Consider the following 27945-nt stretch of genomic DNA (forward strand, 5'->3'; position numbering starts at 1 on the left):
TGTATGGGCTGTGACTGCAACTAATATTCCATTTTTCTCTTTAACTTGAAACCTAGTTTTGAGAAAAGTGAGTTCTGTGAAGAGGCTCGTGCCTTCCACATTGCTTATTCTGAACCCCCTGGTGTGGCTTTGTGGTAACAAAATGTACTGTGTAAGCAGTGCTTTTGTTTACAACTCTACAATCAAAGTAATTTGTATTTTGAATGATTATTGACACGTGTTGTCATGTTACAGACACACGCCCTATCACTAAAGGCCAGGTGACCTTTTTTGGGGTGTAGAGGGGTGATCTGTTAATGGGTTAGATGTTTTCTGCCTGCATACAGGCACAGAAGTTGAAGCACATCTGACAGCTGTGGTCCTTTATTGCTGGATGCATTTATTGCCATGACTTTTCTTTAGCTGTGTCTTAAATCTAATAACCCCTCTGCTCTCCAGGATGGCTTACGGAGCTTGTCAGCAGATTCCTGTAGAGTTGCTTTTCATCCTCATACAACCTGTAAATACCAAATATCTTTGCTTCCAGCCCACACAATCTTGTAAACATGGGTCCACGGAAGACTGGGAGATGGAACTGCAGAACCTCAGAGACTGTGGTGATCTTACTTGATGTGGAAACACTCAGCTGTCACAGGCTGATACCACCAACCTTAGCCTGTAAAGCCCTGGATGTAGCAGCCCCTGTTACAGCACTAAGGGAGTGAGTAAAAACAACCTTTGCTAGTATTAACAAACACCTTTTGCTTGCCTACCCACTTGCCACAGGGAGACTTCCCACACAACTTTGTATTTTTTTACATGTGGGCAGGATATTGCTCCTGTCTACAGTAATCAATAATCTTCAATGAAACAAGAAAAGTCCTGAGCCAGTGTAGCCTTTCCTAATAATTTCTTTCAATAATGCGGCAGCACTGGCATCAGAGCCTACTGCCTGTCCTCAGCCACCGTAACAGAGAAGCTACTGAGAAGTCAGACCTCCTCTCAAATATCCTGTGCTCATTTAATCCTTGAGCTCTAACCATCAACAGAAGAGTCAAACAGTTTATGCTTTTGGACCACGTTGGGGTAGTGAGCTCTCACATAATGAGGCATTTTGTGCAATTACAGTGTTGAGCGCTCATGGAGGGGCAGGAAAACAGGCTCTGTGAACAATTTATGTCCACATCTCCATCTCTTTTAACTGGGTCTTGCCCATGTGATGGAGGACAATTAATGTAATTATTATGTGCATTGCCATACACCCTTGAGGGTACAAATGGACAAAAGGTCTTTATTTTCTTTTCTAACTAGTCAGGATGCAGTGCACATGAGGTATGATGGTACATAGGGTGAACCTCAGCCGTGTATCCTTTTTTCCTACTCCTGTGCTGTTAGTATCCCATTTGAGATGTTAATAAGCCTTTTCAAAGCTATCCATGTAAATATTCTCATATATTTGTATGTCATATATCTCATATTTAAGGCTAGGCTGACACCTCTTTAAAACCTCACATCCTTCATCTTTGCATGACACTCCTGATAGCTCGCCAGAACTCAAATGAGTTTAATAAACATTCTAATGAAAAGCATAAAACCTCTGTAGATATTTCAAACATGCCTGGCCCACAGCTATTTTGATTGTGATGGTTTTTATCTATTGTCAGAATCCTTTCTTGTCGGTGTCTTTGATCAACATGATAATGCTGCATTTTATCCTAATGCTCAAGTACGAATAAACAAAGCTGTGGGGCAGGAGGAATTCCTTGTAAATCTCGGTCAGCTGCAGAAATGACAAGCACTGGTGAAATGTTGGGCTTCCTACTTAGCATGACCCTTGCTTGCCACCCAAAAGTCCATCTCGCCCAGTATTTTGCTTCCAAGGGTGAGCAGGGTAGTTTCTTCCAAGGCTGGAAGAAACTTTTCCTACGTCCAGAGAGGGGTCCCTGGGATCCCTCCTAGCTTTGACGACTTAGTGAAATTACAACGTATCAAATGCTTTTGGTATTTTAAAGGATGCTTTTATATATGGGAAGAGTTTTCACTGCTTAAGCAGGGGTTTTTGTAACTAATTTTTTTTTATGGAAATGCAGGGGAAATAAGCAGCAGTGTCTGCATGACCAATGAAAACACGGCAAGGGCAAAACATCCTTCTTCCCACAACTCCCAGCCCCTTGCTGGGCTTGCTTCAGGTTAAGCAGGGTTCTTCCCCAGCTGTCACCCCTGCCATTTCATTATCCTTCATCTTTAAAAGCAAACAGAAAACTTCACTTGCATGCAGTGAGGATCAGATGCTCCTGTCCTTGCCCAGCAAAGCGTCCAGGCTCAAATTCATTAGACTGAGATTTAATTTAGACACGTACCCCCAGGGAAGGGACTCCAACTTCTGCTCCAGACCCGTCTTAATCCCTCGATTCCTTCTTGGGGACTGGGATAAGCTACCACACAGTGGGACAGGGGGGGGCTTATTGCTCACAGTCACTCTTGCCTTTGGGATGGCTTAACGGAGTCACCGGTTTGTGTTTATTTAAATAAAAAAGGGGGAGGGGAACAGAGGGAAGCGGGGTGCATGCTTGCTCGTTACGGCCAGCTCCTCGTCCCTGCCGCACGGGGGTGGAGCGCCCGCAGCGCGGCTCCGGCTCCGCGGAACGGGGGTCCCTGTTCCGCGGAGCCGGAGCCGCGCTGCCACCATTCCCGTCCGGAAGAGCGGAGCGGCCCCCTCCATATGCCACTGACTTCCGGCGGGGAGGGGGCGGGGCTTCGCGCGCGCCCCGTCACGTGACGGGGTGGCGGGCTTTTCCGAGCGGAGCGCGGCTGGCGGCGGCACGGAGCGGGGCTGAGTGGGGCCGGGGCCTGCGCCTGGGCCTGAGCCTGAGGCCCGGCCCGCCGCGGGGTGAGCTGGCCGGGGTCCTCCCTTCTTCTCCGGGGGTGGGTAGCGGTGGGGCAGCGGCGGCCGGTTACTGGCTCGGTCTCGCCAGCTGCCGGGGGGGGGCTAGAGGGGAGGGGCCTCCCTGGCGGCGGACTCGTGAGGGAAAATTTTAAAAAATAATAAAGTGAGTTAAGTGGGAGCAGCCGGGGTAGGCGGAGCGGGGGGTGTCGTGCGCCGGGGAGCCGGTAAGGGCCGGGGAAGCGAGCTGCGGGACGCGGCCCCGGGCCTGGGACCTGTGGCGGCGGGAGGCTGTGGGACGCGGCGCTAGGCCCGGCCGCTGCCCGTGCCTTGGGGCCCGCTGTGTCGGGGGTAAGGGGAAGGCCCCTCGCTTCTAGAAAGCCTGTCAGGGTAGGCTTTCCTTCTAAGTAGGAAGCCCAACATTTCACTAGTGCTTGTCATTTCTGCAGCTGACCGAGATTTACAAGGAATTCCTCCTGCCCCACAGCTTTGTTTATTAGTACTGAGTGTTAGGATAAAATGCAGCATTGTCATGTTAATCAAAGACACCGACAAGAAAGGATTCTGACAATAGACAAAAAACATCATAATCAAAATAGCCGCGGGCCAGGCACGTTTGAAATACCTACAGAGGTTTTATGCTTTTCATTAAATATTTATTAAACCTCTCTTCCAGAAAACCTTGGCTGCCAGTGCCAGGTGTATTGCACTGTTAGCAGGGCTGGAGGGAGGTTCTAAAGCCCCTTTCAGACCTCTGCAAGGCGCAGCGTTTGCAGCTGTCAGGGGGCACACAGTCAGGCTGGAACACCCACCCACTGCTGGCTTCAAGTTGTACATGTCACCATCTAATTTCTTGCCAACATGTGATACTGCTAACAGCAGATTCATTTTGTTAATTATATACTTCTAAATACTGTGGAGTTCTCTATTAAGCCTCTTATTATTCCTTACCAGGTAACATGAGAGGTGTTTGGGTGTGTTTTGTTTTTAATGTTTAACGCTACATAGGAAAGTACACAAAAGAAATTTCTTACAGCACTCGCGTACCACCAGCTACAGGAGGGGAGAAAGCCATCATATACTACTTCAGATGATCTGTTAATATATTTTGAAATGCTTTGCACGTGTGTCTTGTTTGAATGGTGTATGTTGCATCACAGAATTATCTGGTTTTCTTTTAGTGGGGCTGTACTGAGCACTGGGTGCAATGGCTATGCAGATGCAATTTGAAGCAAACGCAGATACCTCAGCAGAGGAGGAGAGCTTTGGACCACAGCTCATATCCAGGTTAGAGGTAGGTAAGGAGTTAGCTCTAGCATCAGTTTGCAAGAAATCTGCTAGTCTTTCTCCTTAAACACAAGTTGCATCTGAAAATTGTGTTGTGAAATTCTTGTGTTCTGTCAAAAAAAACCAGCCCAAAACAAAACTTGTTAACATTTAAGTTTTAAATGATGTTGCCTTGCTGTGTACCATTTCCTAATATGTGTTGGTCACCTCCAGCATCTATTAAACCAAGCATGTTTTCTGCCTCTTGTACGCCATCTATATAGTTAATAGATTATGCAAACATTATACTTGTAAAAGGGTGTTATTTTTTATGGTTCTTTGTGCACAGTAAATAGGGAGGTAACACTCAGTATGCTGACTTGTAATAACAGAGTTTGATCCAATCTGCTGAAGCTGGTTGAAGGTATTCACTGGAAGTTAGATTAAGGTATTTGTGTCTTAGTGTGTCCTTTTTTTTCTCCCCTTCCTTTCAGCAATGTGGTATAAATGCAAACGATGTGAAGAAATTAGAAGAAGCTGGATTTCACACAGTTGAGGCTGTTGCTTATGCACCTAAGAAGGAGCTACTAAATATTAAAGGCATCAGTGAAGCCAAAGCTGACAAAATCTTGGTAAGGATGTTATGGGAAAGCTTTAACCCAGGATTTGAGAAGTTTTATTTTGCTGGCTTAAAGTGCTCTGGTGATACTGGAAGGTCTTGCTAACTGAACCCGTAGGAACTGCTAGATGGTCAGTCTCTTGTTTCCTGGTTTGTTACACTCTTTCCCTCAGCAGCCACTGTTGGCAGTTGTCAAGGCAGAGGATACTGTATTTTAATGACTGGACCATCCCAGTACAGCTGTTTCTGTGTTATGTTCTTCTTAAGTATGTTGATTGTGTACCTCAGACATTCACCGTGAGACCTGCGGTTTACTTCTGAGGACTGCGAGTGAAGCCTGAGTTGTAATCTCCCAGCATCTTCCAGTTCAGAATGCAGAGTTTCTGCCAAACTTGTTCTCATTTATCAAAATCTGACCTAGTACAATGTTAAACTCCAGTGCTTTTCTTACTTTGTGTGTTTATTCACTTAGGAAGGTAGGCTGTATGCCTATCCTAAGTATTTCAGGTTTCACAGGGACAGAACTGAATTGAAAGTGTGGGGGATGAGGCAGGGAAGATTTCCATAAAATAAACAAAATGGATGTTGAAGCTTTTTCTTTGAGCAGAATTTTGGTTCTGTGCAGAGGTACCAACTGACTGATATATGGTCTACAAGATAAAATGTGTGCATTAAATTGTATAGGTGCTTCTCCGTTTCACAAAATAGAAAATTACAGTGTGAATTACTAGAAGAGAGTAAATGAATGGGATGAGCTTTCCTTGCACTGCTTAGTTTGGTTTTCTTCAGGCTGAAGCAGCTAAACTGGTTCCGATGGGTTTCACCACAGCAACAGAATTCCACCAGCGAAGGTCAGAGATCATCCAGATCACCACTGGGTCCAAAGAACTTGATAAACTTCTTCAAGGTAATAATTCTATTTCTCTTTACTGATTAGCCTTAGTTACTGCTTTTTTTTTTCCCTGTGAACATAATCCTTGCATAAAAACATGTGAGACCTACAAGTTCTGGTTGAATGAAAAATCTCAAGTGCTGCTCTCTTCTTTCACAATTGATTTTCTTTTAAAAGATGCAGAAATAGTTTTAAAACCTTTTAGTCACGGTGCAGTACCCAGAGCTGTTCATTGTGGATGTTTCTAGTTTATTTTAGTCTGCAACCTCCTTCCTTTCAAGGAAACAAAACCAGTATCATCTTGTCCCTATTTCTACTTGCAATCAAAAAATCAAAACAAGTCATTTAGGCTTTTCAGCATCTTCAAAAATACATTTACCTAAACTTCTTATCTGCAACATGAACAAACCTCAGTGAGAAAACCTTCTTTTCCAATTAGAGTGTTGAAGCTTAAACAAAATAAGTGTTTAACTGAGTCTCTGTAAATGTAATACTTTATACATGGTCTTTCTTTGAAGTTTGTGACCTCTTTTAAAAAGTCGTTGTTATTATTTCCCCTTCAGGAGGAATAGAAACAGGGTCCATAACAGAGTTATTCGGGGAGTTTCGTACTGGTAAAACACAGTTGTGCCATACCCTGGCAGTAACCTGTCAAGTGAGTAGTCTACTTCATTAAAATCAAATATTCAGGCAACACAGCTTTTTTATATTTGCTAATTTATGGACTTTTCTCAGCCAATACAAATGCGATGCATATAAACAGCTGCAAAGAATGTATTTGCAGCACCCTTGGTTGTACTTGCAGCTTTCTAGGATCTTTTGTTTCGTGTTTAATCTGCCTGCGAAGATTACCAGCAATTAAGTTTGTGATGGTTTTTTTGCCTGTTTGACAGGTTCTGTAGCTTTTTTTTGTGCCTTCTTCAGTATTCTGACAACAAAATTTAACACATTAGCCTCATAGCGTAATTCTAGGTCTTAGATACAGAGAAGCATTTGATCTCTCTTTAAACAAATAATAGTTTTTATGAGTTTCTAGAGGCTGCTATTTCATAAAATATTAGAGGCTCTGGGTTTAATTTCATCATTTAGTTAACACCCTTATGCACCTAAACTTACCAGCTGAAAGTTAAGCTCCTGTCCTCTTATGTAGGCATTGGAGATTGAAAATGGGAATATTTCTTCTCACTTTTCCCAGATAAATATGACTTTAATCACAATAGCTTGATATGTTATTTATCGTATGTTATCAGTTGAGGGCATAAGGCAATAACTGGATTACTTGTTGATACTTTATTTCCTGTTTGTTCATTTGCTTTTACTTTAGCTTCCCATTGACCGAGGTGGTGGTGAAGGAAAAGCCATGTATATTGACACAGAAGGGACCTTCCGTCCAGAACGTCTTCTTGCTGTTGCTGAAAGGTCTGTACTTACTGGCTAAAAGTAAGCTGGCATTGGTTGAAGAAAGGAAGATGTTAATTTAAGGGACAGCTTAGTTCACTGTGTAAATCAGCCTGTCTCCTTAAATTCATGGGGCTGCAGCAGTAAGAAATTTCTCTTAAAAAAGCCCCAATCAAACAGAAACCTTTCTGTATTCTAGTTGTCTGTCTACATACATGCATGTTAGACCACTTCATTAGCTGTATTTTATAAACAAAGTTTCTGGTTTTAGATTGGACAGCAATTAACATCATTGCCCCCTGGAATATGATGTCTTCACTTCTTACTAGTGTCTCTTTCAAAATTGAGCTTTACTCTAGGTGAGATACATTCAGAGATTTTTGTTAAGTTCTGCCAATAGAGTTACGTTGAAGCAAAGATCCTTTTGTAAAAAAGTTAACAACAGCTGGAAAATTTTTGTTAGGAAATAAGAGAGCATCCATTGACCAGTTGAAAAGCTGTTTTTTCATCTCCTGCCTCTATCAGAAAGTTCCGACATGTTGAGGTTTTTTTACCAATTGGAGACTAAAACTTAATTACCCAAATGAAAATGCTGCTGTTTACACAGAAATTCTGGCTAGACTTAAAAGCCTGAAGTAGTGCTTCTGTACATTAGAAAAGGGAGCTACTTCTGGTCTTGTGATTCTTTAGACTTTCTCAAAATTAAAACTGCTTCTATGTTGCTTAATTCTCCATGATTCTTGTTTTAATTAAGTATCAAGGTATATATGCAACTTCAGTGAACTTGGGTTGAAGTCTTTATCTTGCAGGGCTTATCAGTTGCTGAAATGCTGAATGCTGAAAGTGTCAGCTTGAACAGAAAAGTAGCCTGATGCTTTGGGAGGGATGTGAAGCATGTCACACCTGACTGAAGTAGGAGAATACTTTTAAGGATGCAGAATGTAATTCTTCAGATAGGAATTTGGGCCTAAATTCAGTTTAACAATTTCATTTATGTGGTAGTTTTAAAAAATATTTCCACCTAGATACTAATGAGAATTTTCATGTCAGTAAGCTGTGCGCTTTCTTCTGGTAGTAATAGGATGACAAACATTGATTGTTTCTAAACAGCAAGCCAAAGTCACGCAGCAAGCCGGGCTGATTTGAATACAGAGGCTCAGATGTTCTGCAAAGATAAAAATCAGTTGGCCTGTTTTCTACTATGCTTTTGCTAGTCTGATTTAGGTTCATAGTTTTTCAGGCTGTGTATATGGTTTTTTTTAAAAAGTATTTCAAAAACTTTTGTACAAATTTCCTAGCTTAAAGGCAACTGTCCTCCTATTTTTTTTTTTTTTGTCACCATTCATTTACAGAGGTAGGACTTAATTGCCACGTGTTTCCTTCAAGCGGCCTTCAAGTTTGCTTGAAGGTCTGGCCTATCATTACAGATGTATTCTCTAAAGTTTCTTTGTTTTTACCCTTTGTCATTCCTCAGCAAATACTTTTTTCACAAAGTGATTTTTTTGCCAAGACCCCATGTGACCCGTTAGGCAAGGCTGCCTTCCTTGTACTTGAGGCTGATTTCGCAGTACGCCTGCTTTGTTCCACTGCGCTGCATAGCTAACGGTCTGTATGGGGCATAAACAGGTTTTAATTTAGTTTAATGAGGCTCTGCTCTGTGCCACTGCGGGCAGTCTTGCCATTCCTTTTGCCCCAAGCTGCTGGTGTTGGTGACTGTTGGGCTGCAGGCTGAAGCAGAGCACTTGCTATTGTGGTTCACTGCAGGGCAGCACAAATTGCCGGGGCTGGAGCAAAGGAGGAGGGGACAAGGATGAGCAACTGGAAGCCGAGAGAATGAAAGGGTAGGACTGCTGCTTTTTAGTAGCACCACAGATTTATGAGGTAAGGCCAGTATTTATGGGCCTTTCCGTGACTGTAGGTAGAAAAATCAACTAAGATTCAATACCAAACCAGTACGATGTGCCAGCCCACGAGAGATACTCCCTTGTCTTTATAGAGGGGGATGATGATTACATCCTAAATGAGTGGAGTAAGGTCAAGTTCTTCAAAAATAGTAAGCTGAAGATTTGGGTCAGTACTGGATTTGTTCCTAGGCAGGAAATTATTCTTTAAAAATGGTTTCCAATCATTCTGTTCTCTACTAATCAGCAAGTCATGTTGCATTTTTTGCTGTCAGTTTTTATATCCAAGACTCTCCCAGGGATGTGAATTTTTATTCTAGTCTTTAGGTAAACTTGCTAGATAACTCTGACTGATGAAGTTGTCACTTAGGGATATTTTTTTTTTTCTTTCCTCACCAATTTGGCCAGGTACGGCTTGTCTGGCAGTGATGTCCTAGATAACGTGGCGTACGCTCGAGGTTTTAACACAGATCATCAGACCCAGCTCCTGTATCAGGCATCTGCTATGATGGCTGAATCACGGTAATAATCCTGATTTAGGTAGAGTGATTTTTGTGCCAGCACATGATCATATTATAAAGCTACTTGTAGATGATGCACAAGATGATGTATAGGTGATGATGCAAGAGATGCATAGATTACATGATTGTGAAATGTCAAAGTAATTGTTTCCTTCAAAAGTTAGCTTTTTTTAAATATACCTGCTTTCTTCTGTGCTTAGCTTGGTTAGATGAAGTTTTGTTCTTCTCAAATTGGATATATGCCAAAGCATAATCCAGATGATAAACTTGGTGTATCCGCAGCCAGTTGTCAGTTAATACCTCTTGCTGTTGAAATGTTGGCTGACAGCGACTGACTTGAATTGCAACAACTGACGTTAATTTACAAAGAACAAGTGCCAGCCTGAGGAGCAATTCAAAAGATCATTTTATAATTGCTTTCAGAAATAGAGTGTTGATTTAGAGCATGCCAAGCATTGAATAAACCTGTGCAGACAGCTTTAGTTTGCAACTTTGAGTTTGAAAAGGTTTATGGGCCCCTTTAGAGAGGAGGTGGTGGTGGTATGAAATGTATAAGAACCTGTCCACAGAACAGCTGTGGTGTCAAAACATGGAATTCTAGGCTAGTTTATAAGATAAAAGTGTTTAATCATGCAGCAACTTCTTTTGGTTTACTGGGTTTTATTGTATAGTTAGTAATCTGAACATTACAGATCAAGTCAGTGTTGTTAAAAATAACAATTCTGCAAACTGGCAGGTTGAGAGGAGCTTACGTCCACATCTGTACGCAGCCTCACAATTTGCTGGGCACGTCATGCTCCAGTGGAGGCATTATTCATGCCTGGAAATGTTTATGAGAACCTTGCACTTATCTTCTTCAGATATGCGCTGCTGATAGTGGACAGTGCCACGGCCCTTTATCGGACAGATTACTCAGGAAGAGGTGAGCTGTCAGCCAGACAGATGCATCTGGCCAGATTTCTGCGTATGCTTCTTCGACTTGCGGATGAGGTAAACTATGAACTTTGCTTTATTCTCTAAACAACTGGTGATCGGTTTTCTTTATCTTGTTGTCGTGGTTTAATCCTGGCTGGCAACCAAGTACCATGCAGCCGCTCGCGAACTCCCCACCCATCCAGAGGGGTGGGGAGAATTGGAAAGGAATGTAAAACTTGAGGGTTGAGATAAGAACAATTTAATAATTTAAACAGAACAAAAATGAAAGAACAACAACAATAATAATAATAACAGTTATAATGGAAAGGTGGGGGAAAAGATAAAATCCAAAGGGAAAGGGAGAAAGGAAAACAAGTGATGCACAGTAGAACTGCTCACCACCCCCTGACTGATGCCCAGCCAGTCCCTGAGCAACGATCTGCCCTGCCCTGGCCAACCCCCCAGTTTCTATACCCAGCATGACGCCCCACGGTATAGAATACCTCTCTGGCTGGTTCGGGCCAGCTGCCCTGGCTGTGTCCCCCCCCAGCTCCCCGTGCCCCCTCAGCCCTCTTGCCAGCAGGACCCCAGAAACCGAAAAGTCCTTGACTTAGTATAAACATTACTAAGCAACAACTAAAAACGTGAGTGCATTATCAACATTGTTCTCAGAGAGCCAAAACCCAGCACTTGACTAGCTCGTAAGAGGAAAATTAACTCCATCCCAGCCAAAACCAGGACACTTGTAAAGCTCAACAATTTTGTACAAACGGCTTTCTGCCCGCTCAGTGTCTGCTTCCATTTTGTTCTGAGAGGCATGATAGAGTGGTTGAGGACAGCAGAAATGCATGTTTCCACCCACCCCCCATCCCCAGTTTGTTCAGACTGTGGAAAATAATTTGATTTTCATTTGTTACTTTTCTCCTTACAGTTTGGTGTGGCCGTTGTGATCACTAACCAAGTGGTAGCACAAGTAGATGGAGCAGCCATGTTTGCTGCAGATCCCAAAAAACCTATTGGAGGAAATATCATAGCACATGCTTCCACCACGAGGTGAGAGAATAGATTATCGTCTTGCATTAGCCTATTTTGGAAGATTTTATTAAACTAGCTAAGTACCTTTAAATTCTGGGTTTCTACATGGTTCTGTCAATGGCAAGTCCAACCTGCTTCTCTACAAATGAGTGCCACTGTGAGCCCTCATTAATCTGCAGAAAAATTAACATTTTCAGAAGCTCTTACAGCTCTGCAGTATGCCGTATTCCTGTATTAACACAATTTTTTAGTGGGTATGGTAATGATTTTCTCAGAGTAGGCTATACGTCCTTACCTGTTTTGTTTCCTTCTCCCTATCAGGCTGTATCTGCGAAAAGGCCGAGGTGAAACCAGAATATGTAAAATCTATGACTCTCCTTGCCTTCCTGAGGCTGAAGCAATGTTTGCTATTAATGCTGACGGAGTGGGAGATGCTAAGGACTGAAGACTCCATTTAATTTCCCATGTAACCCAAGACTAGGTGTCCCTAAAAGGCTCCTTTCTTTGTGGCACCTTACAGGTGCTTTCCTGACACAGCTGCTGTTCAAGTGCTGGTGGAGGAATCTGTTGTATTTCAGCACAGAAGTCCATCAGGTGAATACACTTTGAGACATGTCTGGAGATGTTGCATGGAAGAGACCTACCCTCTTGGGCTTTAGTCACATGTTAGATTAACGTGGTTTCTTGAGAACATTTTCAGAGGACCATAACCTTTGTATTTTCCTCACGGCTGTTGCTCCAGCTGGATTCTGCTGGTGGACATAGCGCCAATATTTGGCCATAGTTCATAACTTGGTGAATTTGGAGTAGCGTTGGTGCGTTTGTCAAATAAGAAAAGTGGTGACTTAAATACTTAATGGATTGCTTTAATTATAAAATAAAGCAGAATGATATCCGCAATAAGAATGTGAGGATATTGCTGGGATTGATGATGATCACAATCCGTATCCTTTATGTTCATTTTGTTTTGGATACTGCGACATGCTCGTTTTTGGGAACCGTTAATTTCCATTTCAATTACATTTTTTGTATTTCATTGACTTTCTGTGGAAATCTGCTTTTAATAAAAAGGACCATGAAAAATATTGATGATATTACAGGTTTCTGAGATTCAGCCAGGTGTTAATTCAGACAGAGGCATTTTTTTATCTGCAGCTGGGAAGAAGATGCATAAATCTTCAATGACTCTCTCTGGATTTTTAATTTCTTTTTTCCCTCCTAATGCTAACAAAACACATCATCTCCTTGATTTGGGACATGCAGTGCAACTGTGCTGTAAGTGCCCTGTAGATGTCTTTTTAAGAGTTCTTGAGGGTTAAAACCATTCTTTTATATTATGCAATATTTTTATATAAGCTATGCTATTGTGAACTACTCTAAACTTGATTAAAGAGAATACTATCATAGTGGTGGTTGGCAGCAAAAATTATTTTCCTTATTCTTTTTCTCTGGGATCCAACTGTGTCTTTCCAGCTAGCAAACATAAGCTACGTTTATTTATTACATAAATACATGTGCTATATGGTAAGTTGTCTGCTTTTTCATGTATAGTTGATATATTATATATATTATATGTATATTTTATATTCTATAATATAGCACGTAAATACCTGTGCTATGTTGAATACTAAATCTCATGAGACAGTAAGTTTTCTGCTGTCTTCATTTATAGCTGAATGCCCTGTCCTTAAATTCTGCACAGCCACCACGTCTGCTGTCTATTCAGGAGATGTGCACAAAAGGCCACTGCTGTTGCCATTGCCTGCAGCTGAGTTTCAGGATTCAAAAGTCACAGAAAAATATTAACTAGGGGATTAAATTGGCGCTGCACTGGTCACTTGGGAACTGAGATGTTCAGGTTTTTAGTGACAGAATTTCAGCTCTTGTTACCCACGCTTGCCCTATGTGTAGGTGAAGATGGTCTGACTGCCTGTGGTTGCTGTTGTCTGATGTGACTAATTAAGATCCCATCACTGCCCAAAGTTTGCTAGATGTTCACCGTGTTGGCCAGAACTGATGTGGCTGGGGTCTGTAACAGGCTGATACCTCTGGGAGGGTGGAGAAATCTGGCACAGACGTTCAGCTGTCTCAGTAAAAGGAGAATAAAAGAAAACTTTCTGCCCTGTCAAGAAAGCCCAGCCGTCTGAGCAGCTCTAGCCTTCCTGATGTTGAGAGTCCTGACCGAAGCTTTGGCGGAAGGTGGTCTCTGGAATGAAACGGCTCGTGCTGTCCCTGCGGAAATGTGCTCACAGGTAACCCCGAGGGCAGGGAGGGGGTTGGCTTTTAAGCCCCACTTTGTAAACACATACATATCATGGTATCATTTAGGTACGAATGAGACTATGGGACGATGGAACAATTTGTTTTATTGCTTTTGGCTACACTAAAAGTCAAAATGTTGTGTTTTTCCTGCTCTGTTGCTTCTTGTCCTTTGTGGAAAGGAGTTTTGCCATGCCAGTGTCAGTGTGCTGCTGTCTGTATCTCTTTATATGTTAATGCTGTGTAATTCAATCTAATAGAACCATGTTATTTTTTTCTCCTTTCAAAGTGCTTAGATCTTTGATCAACTAAAATTGCATCTGAAGCCCCCTCTGTTCGTGTAATGCTCAGCGTGAAAACACAGGTTTTTTTAATAGCCTGCAGTACTTCTCTTAGCTAGCTGGAAGGTTTAACTTTGGGACAGCAAAGGTGAAGAAACTAGGAGGTATTTGTCCTTCTCTAAGCTCTTACCCAGCTTAGGCTCTGAACTCGGGGGGAGTGGGGGGGGGGGGGTGTGAACTGGGGATTTGGTTTTGTTTCTTTTAAACACAAGAACGTTTTTTGAAAGATCTTTCTCAAGTCGATTTGGGACATCCTTGTACAACCTGCACATGCAAGTATTTCCGTGGAGGGTTTCAGTTGCTTAGGACACGATGCTATGAAACGCTAATTAAATAAGCTTATTGTCAACATTGCTTTAACCTCGAGGAGGCATAATTAATATTCCTTTAGTAAACATTTTTCCTGCTGTCTCCTTGAAATGCTTCTCTCAACGTTTCCCAAAAAGTTCCTCTCAAGGCAGTGGAATGTGATTAGAAATCATATTCACCTTTAAATTCTGAAGCGGTTTTGTGCATGGCACAATTGTCTGGCTCACGCTTCTCCTGTCAAGGTTTGCTGTGTTCAAACCCGTGTCTAGAGGTGAAGAGGAAATTAGAACTGAATTGAAACGTACAGAAATACGTGTGTTACTCCAAACCACTAATGCCCTTATTAGAGCACAATGGAGAGCGGTTTGATTAATTGAAACGACGCAGATAGAGGCTGCAGTGTTTTGTTTCCATGTTCCCGTTGCGAGTTGCGTTGGAGTTTCCAAAAGAGTTGGCTGTGCCCTTAGCTACACAACTGGCAAGGAGTGAGGCGAGGCTGGCAGCGGGAGGGACACAAGTGTGGTGTCACGTTGAGAAATATTCCCGTGTTTTCTTTAGAGGAGAACAGCCACATCTTGTAAGGCCATGCATCTTGCTCTGTGGGCAGATAGCTGTCTGGCTGCGTGTCACTGTGTGTGGTCAGCGAACTTTTCCCAACTACCCAGCTTTAGAGGCAAATGCTAAATTTTTCCAGATGTGGCTGTGGTGGTGTGAGTATAAAGTGCTGCTTGGCGGCTCCAGTTCTCCCTTTTTGTTAGTTCTGCAAGTACACAAACCCACTGTCTGACAACAGTGCTTCCCCGGGATGTGGTTTTAATTACAGGGAGGAGCCTGTCGGGTCTGTATGGTTTATGTTATCCTGGTTCAATGCGCCCTGTGCCTCAGTTTCCCCTCAGAGCTGCAGTTCAGCATCAGCTTTACAAGGTGACCTCGTACAGCCTGTGTTCCTCCAGCCACAGAGGAGAAAAATAACCAAAATAACCAACTTTGGGTGCTTCTGCCTTTGGTTATTTTTCTCCTCTGTGGCTGGAGGAACACAGGCTGGACGAGGTCGCCCAAAGTCAGAGGTAATGCTTAGTTGTTTTCACTGCACAACATGAGTTAAACTACACAGATTTGTACTTGAGTTTATCGCTGTGCTGCTGCCCTTGGCCAGCGGCGTGTGTTAACTAACGCCTTGGCTGTGGCAGCTTTCCTCGCAAGATCAATGTGTGTGCGCTATTGACATGCAGCTTTTGACATGGCACAGACCTTGCTGCTGATGGTAAAAACTGAAAGCGGCAATTGTCGACTCCTGCTGTGACTACAACGACCGTGTATGATCTATCGCTTCCCTTTTGGATCGTTTCAGCCTCTATTTTCAGGAGAAACTTCATAATATAAATTGGTTTCTCTGTGCCATGGAGTTACATTGTTCGTCACTGTCTCACTCAAGTGGTCTGCAGCTCTTCCAGGAAAGATCTGCATAATCCCGCCATGATCTGGGGCTTTAAACAAACTTTGGAGCACTCAGGATTTGTTTGTCCCATCATTAAATACAAGGCACAAAGGAGGTTTTAATAACTGTAACCTTGAGGCTACAAACAAGTGAAGAAGTAAAATGGGGGGAGCGCTGCAGCCTAAACTCACATCCAGGATATTCAGAACGTCTTAGTGGAAGCTAACAGCAAAGCCAAAGATTTCATCACCAGTCTGAAAACAAAGGGTATGTTTTTATTCTTCCTGTGCAGCAAAAGACAGCAAGTTGGTGTTTAACTTGGTTAAACTAGTTGTATTCTACTGCTGCTTGAATTTGTCCTGAGGAGTTTTAGTTTCCTTTAGCAGGAGCTTGTTTGTAAGATAACTAGACTGTACTTGGTTTTTTTATACAAAATAGGGACAAGATATGATCCTTTAATCAGTGGTGGTCCATCACATATTTTAAAACCATCTACATCTGCTGGGAAAGAAGAAAGTACAATTGTGTGGAGTTCACCACCACCCCCAGGGAGAGGTTTTGCTAGGGTAAAAACTGGGATGAAAGTGAGTCCTTGAGCCTGGCTGCTCAGGGCTAATGAGCTCCATCCCTTCTCTAGCTTAAGACCGTCACCTCCATCTCATAGCTGTGTTATGCCTCAGACAGAAAAGTGAAATAAATAATAATTGATTAAACCAACCTTGGGACAGAAAGCACAATGGAAGTCAACTTTATGTATGCTTTGCTCCGTGACTTGCCTAAGTAACCTGTTAAGGCATTTGAGGTATGAAATAGAGGGGAAGAGCAGAGCAGGTGGAGCACAGAGCAGGGAGGGGGCAAGTGAGAGGGTGCAGAAGGTGGTCACGGGCAACTTGCTTGGCTGGAAGGGGAGGCTGAGGCTGCCTGTGTGAGCCCTCGCTTGCCATGGGGGCGGTGGGGCCAAGGCTTCGAGTGCAGGGGCTTTCAAGTGGATGCATTGAGCGAGGCCGGGAGGAGAGCAGTTTGCATTTACAGCTGCAGTAAACCCGAGCACAATGCCGCTGCCAGGAATGCACGTGTGTGGATTTATCGGAGCTTGGCTGAAAGCATTATGGATGCTGTAGGTGCTGAAGGGCGCTGTAGGTCCAGGGAGGCTGTGTGTTCGGCAAGGCTAACGAGCAAACGAAGCTGCCCCCAGAACAAAGCTGGTTTGGGGCATTTTTATTCTGCTTCTGACCCTGGTTCCAGGTTTCCCACATCTCCTCCAGCCTCGTGTGCTCTCCTGATCCATCGGTGGGCAGGAACGGGTTAAAGGCGCCTTTCCCAAGGTGGGAGCTGGCTGGGATTGAGGAGGAAGGCAGTCACGAAAGGAAAACTGTGCTGGCTTGAGAGGGTCTGGCTTCTCACGCATTGCCGTGTAACCCTGTCATCTATCTTGTCACGGGCCAGCCCTCCTGTCAGCATTAATCCACGGTGACGGTGGATTAATCTCTTCTCCCTCCCAGGGCCGAGGGGAGCTGGTCCCCGGCCAAGCGGGGCCCGACGGAAAGCGGGTGATTATTTCCCCGTTACACATGCCAGAGGGGACTTTCTCATTTCAGCCCCCTTCTTCTCGCTGGCAGGACACTCTTCCTCTCTCCACCAGCACGCAAACACCCCTTGAATAGCTTTTAATTACAGGAAAAGAAAGGCTGTCAGCCCATGCGTGGCATCCCTGGGTGCACTGCCAGCATCTTCTTTGAGCAGGACTTTCAGGACCAGTTTATTAAGTGATAGAAAAGCAAATGGATTCCCTTGGAAGCCGAGGGCTGCTGGAGGAGAGGGCTGTGGCGCCCAGCCTTGCAGGAGACACGCGGCCCCTTGCAGGACTTCCAGCACCATTGCCGGAGCCTGAACCCAGCTGGTGTGTAAAAGCCTGGATCCAAGGGATGAGCTATCTCCAGCAATTCCCGAGACCTGCTTTTCCTCCCAGACAAAGCCTTGTTTCCACCACAACACAAAAAAACTTGAATTCCTGCTAGAGATGAGGGTGAGACTCGAGACGGAGGCTGTAGCTCCCAGCTGTTGCTGGTTGTGCTGCTCCTGGTACCTCTGCCAGCAGGTGAGAGCTGAGAGGTTTCTGCCTTCTCCTGCCAGGCATGAGCACCCAGATCCAGCGCGTCCCGGTACAGTGTCACTTTTGCACCATGACAGTTCCAGCCGCACAGACTGCGGTGTTCTGGCTCCCCCCGTGCTGAGCTCGGGCAGGTTTGCAGCTTTATCCACCAGAATTCAGCATTTGTGTTACTAATGCTGGGAGAACATCCTTAGAATGAGTGGGATGGAGGGCAATGGTGGATCCCTGACCTCAGCTGCTGGTCAGTGAGATGTCTTTGGCTTTTGCCTCCCCCCAGCCCATACTGGGTTGTTTGTGAGGCTAAGTGCATGGCAGCAGAAACCCACAGGAACAATTCCTGGACTCGGAAACATCCCATTGCTCCAGTTCTTGAGGAGGGCAGATCTCACATGAGCTTCCCTCTGGCAGGAGCTTTACCAGCACCTCTGAAATCCTGGTCTCCCCATCTTCCAACCAGCTGTGCTGCTGGCGAGTTGCTCTTTGAAAAATGCAACATTCTGCACCCCAGTTTTCCAGGAAGCGTCTATAATGGGCTAACCCCACGGATTTAGAGTCCCAGGTGGCTCTGAATGCAGCACAGGCACAGTCATAGCATCCAGCTGGGCTACAGGCTCACTTACTGCTCCTTTACATTGAGTCTGGATAGATTTGAAGAGAGTAACGAGCTCCACCATGCAATTATCTGCTGTGTGATGAACTGCTTTCCTTTGCTTAGCCCGTACCTGCCACTTAATGCCTTCAGGAGCTCATCTTCTGTGTGCAACCGTCACAGGCTCTTCCCTCACTTGCTCTCAGCAACTTGAAGCCCACTGCTCTTGCCAACAGCAGCTGACGAAGCCTCCCAAGGACTGAGCTCATCGTACCTTCCAGAAAACCGCAAAGGTCCCCAAAAGACACCTCCAAGGAGCCCTGAGCAAGCCTGTAGGTCCCCAGCACAACCCTCTGCCAGATTTGAGACAGCACTTGGGCTTCACGCACCAGCAGCTGGCACCAAGCAAGAGCTGCGGAAACAAACCTCAGAAGCAGAAGGAAGAACCGAACTAAAACCACCCTCAATGCGGGCAAAGCACTCGCGGGGTGATGGGGCAAGGGCAAAGGCATCGCAGGGGAGGCTTGGGAAAGAAGGCTGGGGCTTAAAACGAAGTGGGGATGCTGCCCTGGGTTCCTCTGTGATGCTTGTCGGCCGTGTCCACAATTCTGCATTATGTATATCCACTTTGGGTGACATTTTGGCTGCCTTAGGAACAGCAAAAGGGCCTCCCATCGCCTTCGGCATGGAAGAAACATCCCACATTGCTTTTTTAATGGATGTGTCAGGCCAAAGTGGCTTGAGTCCAGTGGGAGGATACCGGACGGCTTGCTTCCCTTGCTGCGCTGACTTTGCATGAACCCAGGCTGCCTGGAAATAGCGTGTTGGCTTCTTAACATCCAAGTGCTCCTTCTGGTAAACCTCAGCCAGCAGCAGCCTTCTGGAGGGATGCGCTGCCTCGGCATCAGCTTCCCTCCCTGCGCTGCCTTTCCCACCGGAGCAGGGAGACCAAGTTCATAGCACAGACAGGCTGTGTTTAATAGGACATTAGTTTAAGCTGGCTATCAGGACCTCATCTTGAAGCAGGATCATTAATCTATGCATTTAAATGTTGCAAAAGCCCAATTTCAAAGGGAGCTAAAGCTCAGCTTGGGCTGAACATCAGGGTAAAACAACCGTGGAGGGGCAGGTCCTCGCTGCAACTGTCCCTGCCCTGCAAACGCCCCTGTGCCTTGCACAAGCTCCAGAAAATCCTTTGGGCTGACCTGAGCTGTTGGTGCTCTGGGCTCCTTAAACGTTGGCTGCGGTTTGTGTTGCTGCTGGAGCAGGAAATCCATGCAGGATGGGACTGGAGGATTTGGGGGATATTATCTACCCAGTTACACAGTTCAGTTGGGATCCTGGCTGGGTGACAGAGCTGGATGCAGTGGGGGAGACGGGAGGGAAAAGAAAACAACCAACAAACCAAAAATCAACACAAGACTGCAGGCGCTGCAAGAACAGGGCTTGGTCACCCCTTCTGCCGCCGCAGCTCCTCTGGGGCTGTTGGCAAAGCCTGTGGAGGCCAAACACCTCCAGGAGGACGGGCACACACGTTTTGCTGGCATGTCTTAGGGCTAACCTCACGCCTCAGCAGTGTACAGCCATCTCCCCACCTTGGGGGCGTCAAATTTAAATCCTCGTGGGCTTAGCAGCCGGTGTGAGCGCAGGGGATGTGAGCTCCCCTCAACCCCCCTGTTAAACATCTCAGAGTGATGCTGAGCACATTTTCCTCTTTACAACCTACTCGACAGCCCCAGAGCCACCAACCTGTGTCCCCTCTGGGCAAATCTTTTTTCAGCTGAATTACCCAGAGGGAAGTGATGGCCAGAGCTACATCCCTGCCGGCTTCCCAGGAGAGCCCAAGCCAGGGCTCTCTTCTCCCTCCGGTGTCTTCTCCAGGTCACCCTCAAAGGCACGCGAGGGACAGGCCACTCACTCAAACCCAAATATTAACAGATTTGGTTACTCAAAGAAAGTTATTTCCCAACACCTCAGGGGTGAGTTTGAGCATCCCTTTGCTCAAGGCGTTGCTCCCAGTTCCACCGGCTGCTTTCCCAGCTCCCTTGTAGGTAGGTTTAATTATTTCTTAAGTCATTACTTTCATCAAGATTTACAATAAGGAGAACATTTCTACCGTTGTTGGGTCAGTAAATCTAATCTAAAGTCCAATTAATTGCAGAGATTTATGCTGGGGAAGCAGAATGCGAACTGAGCCTAAGGCTTGAATTCTCGGGGGTAAATGATGGGGGGAAAAAAAACCCAAACCTCTGTGCGCTGTTTTACAGCCAGGCTGAGAAAGCCCCTTAGTGAGACGACTGGCAGCAAGCAATGCACCATGTATTTTGAAATAAATTTGAAAACCACTAAAGAAAGCACGGGCAGGGAGGTGAGGCATGTGCTCCCAAGCTGCCTCAGTCCTTAGTGGGGAGGACCGCAGAAAGAGAACGCCCGAGCATCGGTATGGCCCAGGGAAGGCAAAAATTAGACCAGCAAGAGTTCGAGGAGAGGAGAGACCCTCAAAAAAGTGGTTACAGCAAATTCTTCTGGTTTTGGTTTCCCCCCACCCACCCAGGAAAAAATGACTCCAGTTAAAGGGTGCTTGAGGAAGCAGCTGGATGTGCCCCAGGACCCCCAGAAGCCAGCCAGGGATGCTCTGCAATCCCAGACCCTGTGAAGACACCGAGGAGAAGTTCCGCCTGCCAGACCAGGTGTATTTTTCCTATTATTTCATGTTGTGCTCAGACACCGGCTGGCTTTTTATAATATAATGTAATGTAATATAACGTAATATATTATACACAGGATGAAAAATCCCCTCTGGAGCAGTTTAAAATCAAACCAGAGAGGAAATGAGATGTTACAACACATTCATTTTTCTAAATGTGTTTTTAATTTAAGGAAACTCTCTCCTCCCATCTGACGTTGTGTTTTTTTAAGCATTTAGTTCGTGTGTGTTCACAGGTCAGGGTTTGTAGGTAGCCATCAGCCCAAGGGACTCGGTTCAGTTTGGTGTTTGGTGTTTATTTTTTTTCCTTCTCTGATTGGTTTCCTAACTGTCTCCCATATTCATTTTTCTATTTGTCTTGTCCTTGATCCAAAGCTTACTGCCAGCAGTGGGAATCTGCAAAGTCTGACCTCAGCCAGGGTTGACTCTGGCTTTTCATACATCAGGCAGTGCCTGTTTTCTGTGTTTATGAAAAATGTTTCTGAAATAATGTTTATGAAAATACCAGTGCATTGCATCCATCTGCCGGCAGGGAGGACAACCGAGAAGGAGAAAGGGACTGGGTTTTGCTGCTGCCAGAGCTACAGCACCAGGTCCCCTTCAGCATCCCCTTTTCTTGGGGACAACACCAAAAAGACACAATGACACAACCAGGTTATTAAATTAACAGGAAAACTGTACCGGTGTGTCTGACGCTGCGGCTGGGGGTGCGGGTCATCTCAGCAGCACCAGGCACTTCGGGGGTGGACTCTGGTCCAGGTCAAGCAGCTACATCCCATCTATAGACTCTGGATGTCAAAACATGTAAAAGTGGATTAGTATCTCATTGGCGACGCCGAAAGGGAGAACATCGTTCTTCTTCCTCCTTAAGGAGACCCTCAATTAGCAAACATAAGGGGGGGAAAAGCAATATAATGTGTAAGTGGCCAATATAGCTGAAGAGCACCTTAAAGCGGAGATGCTGAGCCAGCAGAGGTGGGAAGAGCCCCGAGGGGAGCACAGCACCCCCAGACCCGTGGAGACACCCCTGCCATCCCTGGGCAAGGAAACGTTTGGAGCAGTTGCTCCACAACCCCAGGTCCCGCCAGTGGCAGGGGCTGCCTGGGCGTACGGGGTTTTCCTGCGACCCTGAGCTCCGGGAGAGGCTGCCAGGGCTGGTGCTCGGCCAGGGCTGGAGCCAGGGCTGGGGTTTGTACCTGGTTTCTTCTGGCTGCCTTCAGGCAGGGAAGGAGCTGAAATATTTGGGAGCTGGGTGATGCTGGGGCATGAGAAGCAGCATAATTTCTGACCAAACCCTTTTGCAGGAACTTTTCTAAGGAAATTTAAGAGTGGGGAAAAAAAACCAAACCCAAACCCAAAAATACCAACCTTTGGAGAAAAACCGCAGGATGTCCTAAGAAGATGGAGCAACGTCCCAGCAATTTCAGGTTTCAGCCCGAGCTCCTGGCCAGCTCTGTGCTCTGTGGCTCACGCACCCATCAGCTGCAATTAAGAGCAATAACACTGCGAGTTTTTTATGAATCAAACCACCCAACGACCCAGACACTAGAAGAACATGTTCAAACCCCAGTGCTACAGCCCTGGTGCCCCTGCCCAGGAGATGTGGCTGAGCCCAGCCCACGCCATCCCCCAGCAGAACCTCAGGCACGGCCCGGACCCAGAGCGAGACTCGCCAGCTGAGCAAATGGACTTCCAGCCTTATCTATCTAATCTATCTATCTATCTATCTATCTATCTATCATCTAATCTATTTAAATTTTTTTGGCCTCACGCACAGCAGGATGCTCAAAGCCAGCATGTTCAACCACCATCCTGGGGCTTCAGCCCTTCAGCATATGCCCAATCCCAGCTTTTTTTTTCCCTGCAAATAAGATTTGCAAGCAGCAGAAGCCCAGATTTCATCACCTCAAACCTCACTGCAGCACTGCCCAGGGGCTCCCATGGCTGCATGTTGCCCCGAGGCTTTTGGCAACATCAGTGGGGAGTCCTGCCAAAAAAAGTCTGAGGTTTTAATGCTTTTACTTACATTTTTTATTTTCTTAAAAAGAACTCCCTGGCTATGCTGGACTAAAAAGTTTGAATATATTGAGAGTGGTATGGGACTCTAGGTTACTTGGCCTGAATTGTCACTCGGATCCCTTCGGAAACAAATTAATCATCTTTCGTGTCCATTGATGATTTTAACCTAAAAAAACCCAAACAAAACAGAACAAAACAAATTAAGTAAAACAAAATAGAAAATAAAGTTAAAATATCTTAAAAATAAAGATTCTTGGAGGTCATTATCGTTACTGTTGTTATTGTTGTTATAATCATTATTATTATTATTATCTGCATTCTCATACTAATAATTAAAGAAATTATTATCCTTATTGTCCCGTTTATCACCTCACGGGCTATTCCAAGTGGAAAACATTGTGATTCCATGTCCATCCTTTTTTCAGTCCCTGTTTTGCTCCTCAGGCTCAGCTTGGCGCCACGCATCTCATTCCCCTTGCAGCCCCTGCGCGCACTCAGGGGCCGGATTTGCTGAAGGTGGAGGAACCCCCCTGACTCTGGGATCTTCTTTTTTATTATTTCATTTCAGAGCAAGACTTTTTAAGGCCTGATTGCGGGGGGCTGGGGCTGCCTTGCCCTCCTGTCCTAGCTCCCTCGCTCCCAGTTCTGCCAGCCCCAAATCCAGCGCTGGAAAGGGAAACATTCCCCACAAACCGTGTGACAGGGCTGGTCCCCCGCCCCGAACATCACACTCAGCAGGATCTCTGCCTTCCCACGTCAACATTCCCCAGCACACTCAGATTTTTATATCTATATCTATGTATAAAAATTGTTTGTGTATTTATATCTTTATATATTTACATTTCTATGTTTATATATTTATATTTATTTTCCAGTATATATGTTTTTTTGTCTGTATATATAAATAATTGTGTGGGTGAACAGAGCTGCGATGCTCAGAGCAGCCCCGCGGGCTCCCCTCGCTGCCCAGCAGGGTGATGGAGCCGCAGTTTCAAACCGATCTGCAGTGCTGGGCCAGAGAACAAAAAAAAATAAAATATATATATTGTATAGAGTTACACCATAACCATTTTCAGACTAACCGTTGCTCATCTGCGCAACGATTTATCTATCTCTATATTAAAATATCCATTTTATATACATATTTTTATATATGTGTAACATATAAAAATATACATAAATACATAAATATATAACAAAACCAAAATTTTTTCGAATAAAACAGGAGGCACCAAGTTGGACAAGCCCCACAAGAGCCCCCAGCCCCCTTTCCCCCCAGGACAGCATTCTGATTTAACCCTGAGCTGCCCGGTATGTCCCATCCCTTTGCCGGCGCTGGGGGAGGGAGCAGTGAGCGGGAGCTGCTCGCCACCCCCAGACCCCAAACCGGGAAAAGAAACCTCCTCTGCGGAAGACTTTTCTTTTTCTTTTTTTCCTTTTTAAATAGTTTACTTAATTAATTGTTAATAGCTTGCTTAATTACAAATAGCTTCATTAAGCATCAATAGCTTAATTTCAATAGCTTAGTTATATATTTTGGATGTTGTAAAGATTAGACGCTGACCAAAACCCAAAGGTTTCAACCTCGATTGATTTATGTGACACTTCAAACTGTTTGAATCCAGCCTGGGAATCCTGCTGGGAAAAGCTTTCCTGTCCCGGAGCCTCCCGGAGCTGGGAGGTCCCCCCTCCTCCTCTGCCCACCCGAAACCAGAGGAACCCGAGCCAGAACCGCCATGGTCCCGTCAAGGAGCAATTCCCCATTTTCCCACAGTGTGGGATTTCTTTTTTCCCTCTTAATTTTCTTTTCTGCAAACCCAGTGATGCTACATCCCCCCGGGCTGGGACGCAGGTCAAGACCCCCGCAGCGAGGAGGGGGCTGAAAGAGCAGACCCCATTCCAGCCCCGGCTGTGCAGGCTGAGCCCCCTCACATCGTCTTGAACCCCTAGAGACACGAACCCCCAAGTGCTGCCGCTGGCAGCATCCCACCATCTTCCTGCATCCTCACCTGGTACCCGGTACCCAGCCATGCCACTCCCTCTGGACCCAACACACGTCCTGTGGCTGAAAACCACCATCCACGTGCCCCGGTCAAGCACCACTTGGACCATGGGACCAATTTTTCTTTCCCCTCAGGAGCTTTTAGGAAATAAAGCAAAAAAAAATTTAAAACTTAAAAAAAACAAAACAAACCTGCTGAATTGCCCTGAAAAAAGGCTGGCTGGGGAGAGACAGCATGGGCTGCTGCGACTGTCAGGGTAGTGGAGCTGGTCTGAAAATGGCTATAGCACAGCTTTATATAACTATTACTATTATTATTGTGGTTGTTGCGATTATGATGATGAAGATGATATCATTATTATATTTATTATTGTTATATTTATTACTGTATTCATTATATTTTTTTTAATCATAATCATCATCATCATCACTACTATTGTCCATCTCTGGGCCAGCAGCACAGATCGCTCTGGAACCCGCAGCTCCAGGTCCCCACCCGGCGGCCGGGGTGGCCATCAGGGCCACCTCGGCCCCCCTGAGCATGGCGGTGCTGCTCACCCCCACAAGCCACTTCAGGACCCTGTTGGCTGGGGCTGATGCCAAAGGGCTGGGGGGGAGCAACAAACAACCCCGTGACACTGGGGTTTGGGTGACCAGTGTGGGAAGCGGCCGAGAAAACCTCCCATTACACCCTTATTCATGAAGAACTAATATTCTGTCGCCCAAGCAAACAGGATTCACCCCTTTGCTGCAACCAACATATCCTTAAAGTTTAAGGGTTATATAAAAAACATGTCCAACCTCTGCTGTGCCTCGACCTTCCCCCATGCATCCAGCCAGAGCCGCTAAGCAACGTCCCCAAAGCCACCACATGAGCACCAGGCAGATCACACCAGTTCCTAACCTCAGTGTTTTAAATTAAAGGAAATGCTGACGGGAATTACACGCTAACCTCATACAACGTCACATGCTGGAAAACAAAGTTCTGTGTTATAGGAGCCTAAAACTTGCAGCTTTTCTAACCAAACATTATTGCTTTGCATGCCTGGAACTATGAGGAAATAAAAGTTTTTTTTCCCTGGGAAAGTGTTTCCCTTGCGGTCAGTGCTGGCCTCCCTCAGTCCAGCAGAAACCTTCGCTGATGTGAAGTTTAATTCCTGAAAAATGAGACTTGATCACAGGTGTGATGGCTACAACATTACGACATGTAAAACCACATGGGCGCTCTGCAGCTGAGCTGTAAATCCGGAGGCTGTGTGAAAGCTGCTGGAGGGAGGGAGGGGGCACGTTCCTCGCTCCATCACCAGCACTGGCGCTTGGGATGCGCTGTACCGTGCCCTCTGGCTGCTGGTACAGCTGTTTGGGATGCTCTGCCGGACACCTCACTCCTCCACTGATGCACTTCAGCTTGCATGCACCTGGGATCTGATTGGGTGGATCTCCCTTGGGATCCACCGGGAAAATGTCTATTCCCCAGCAGAAATGTCACTTTTCACAGGAGAACGCAACAACGACAAAATCCCTCTTGGCACAACAAACGTGTGCACAACAACTTGGCACAATCCGAATGCCACAGTAAATACCTAAAAGGTCCCGTTACGAGGACCCAGGCATCGCCCGGTGGCTGCGCTTGAGCTGGTTAAGCTGGGGAGCAACAACTACCCCCCTCCTGCAGACCCCCACGGGAATGCAGTGGCCATTTCACCAAACCACATATGCTCTGCTCCCTCTTTTTTTTCCTGTGCCCACCAATACCAACATCCCCCTATTTTTTTACCCCCAGAAGTCTAGTTTTCCTTTCGGGAGCATCACCAGCACCCAGCTCCGCTCCATCCTCCGTGCCCCACGCGGGTATAGCCCAAGGCTGTGCCGGGGACTGCTGCTCTCCAGCCGAAGCCCCAGCAGCTGCGGGAGGTGGGAGGCAGGGGGGAGGTGGGAGGCAGGAGGCAGGCGCTCGGCAGGGCGACGCATCCCCGGCGTGGCAGCATCGCGCTTATTCCCTGTTTGGCTCAGCGGGACCCTCTTCTTCAACATCCCGGGGGATGTTGCTGAGCAGCGCAGGTGAAAGGGGATGCACGAGAAAAGACGCCACCTCTCCTGATAAAAACAACCCTCTTCATCGCTTCTCGGGCACCCTGTCAGGCTGCCTGAGAGCAGGGGGCAGGTGTCACCGCTTCCCAGGTCGGTGCCAGCGGAAAAGGGGACTGAGAGACTCTGACCTCCCGGTAACGCAGCGAACCCCCATCCCGCCGCAGCCGGTACCCGCAGCCTCACCTCCGACATCCAGGTGATGCTCAGGACGAGGCGCGGTTCAGGACCGAGGGCCGGTCAGGATCAGTCGACGCCCAGCTCCACATTCGCAGAAAGCCGCCCGAAGCCCAAATTCCAGCGCAAAGCCGCAGCGGGGGGCCAGGCTCTGCGAAGCCGCCGGTGCGAGGGGCCCTCTGCAGCCCGCCGTGGGGACGGGAAAGAGCCCGGGGGGCAGACGGGCACGGTGCCCGCTCCGTGTGGCGCCGGGGGTGGCAGGTCTGTCATTTCTGGGGAGGGGGAGAATAGTCATCATACAAAATCCCACCTCCCGGTACACGTTGGCTGCCGGTTGCCTCTCCGCATTCCCACGGCGGAGCTCCCAGCCCAGCACCCCCCAGCTTCCCACCCCCCCCCCTCCCTGCCCCGGCCCAGCACCCCCCAGCTTCCCCCCCTTCTCGCCCCGCTCCTCTCCCTGCCCCATCCCCGCCGCTGCCTGCGCCCCGTCGGG

General features: G+C 46.3%; 1 protein-coding gene and 2 long non-coding RNA genes across 6 annotated transcripts; 2 read left to right on the forward strand and 1 right to left on the reverse strand.

Moving 5' to 3' along the window:
- Positions 1-191: 191 nt before the first annotated feature.
- RAD51 (RAD51 recombinase) lies at positions 192-12816 on the forward strand. Of its 2 annotated transcripts, none has more exons than XM_037401724.1 (10): positions 192-700; positions 4045-4157; positions 4624-4761; positions 5538-5655; positions 6204-6295; positions 6965-7059; positions 9348-9461; positions 10321-10450; positions 11307-11428; positions 11732-12160. In XM_037401724.1, exons 2-10 carry the CDS (start codon positions 4071-4073, stop codon positions 11853-11855), a joined length of 1020 nt encoding a protein of 339 aa, XP_037257621.1. In that variant the 5' UTR covers positions 192-700; positions 4045-4070; the 3' UTR covers positions 11856-12160. The 2 variants fall into 2 exon arrangements, with proteins under 2 accessions (XP_037257621.1, XP_037257620.1); XM_037401723.1 differs by lacking the exon at positions 192-700 and adding an exon at positions 2744-2869 and having other exon boundaries at positions 11732-12816.
- Positions 12817-12927: 111 nt separating this feature from the next.
- Positions 12928-16491, forward strand: LOC119154330. The gene is made up of 2 exons (XR_005106436.1): positions 12928-13662; positions 15671-16491. It is a non-coding gene; the product is annotated as an uncharacterized LOC119154330 (long non-coding RNA).
- Positions 16011-27815, reverse strand: LOC119154329. 3 transcript variants are annotated; one of them, XR_005106435.1, is made up of 5 exons: positions 27462-27815; positions 25195-25325; positions 23193-23351; positions 22535-22648; positions 16011-21954 (listed from the first exon to the last, which is right to left on the reverse strand). It is a non-coding gene; the product is annotated as an uncharacterized LOC119154329 (long non-coding RNA). The 3 variants fall into 3 exon arrangements; XR_005106433.1 differs by having other exon boundaries at positions 22535-23351; XR_005106434.1 differs by lacking the exon at positions 25195-25325 and having other exon boundaries at positions 22535-23351.
- Between the last annotated feature and the right edge of the window lie 130 nt (positions 27816-27945).

This window comes from Falco rusticolus, chromosome 10 (genome assembly GCF_015220075.1).
Source record: "Falco rusticolus isolate bFalRus1 chromosome 10, bFalRus1.pri, whole genome shotgun sequence".
Classification (NCBI taxonomy): domain Eukaryota; kingdom Metazoa; phylum Chordata; class Aves; order Falconiformes; family Falconidae; genus Falco; species Falco rusticolus.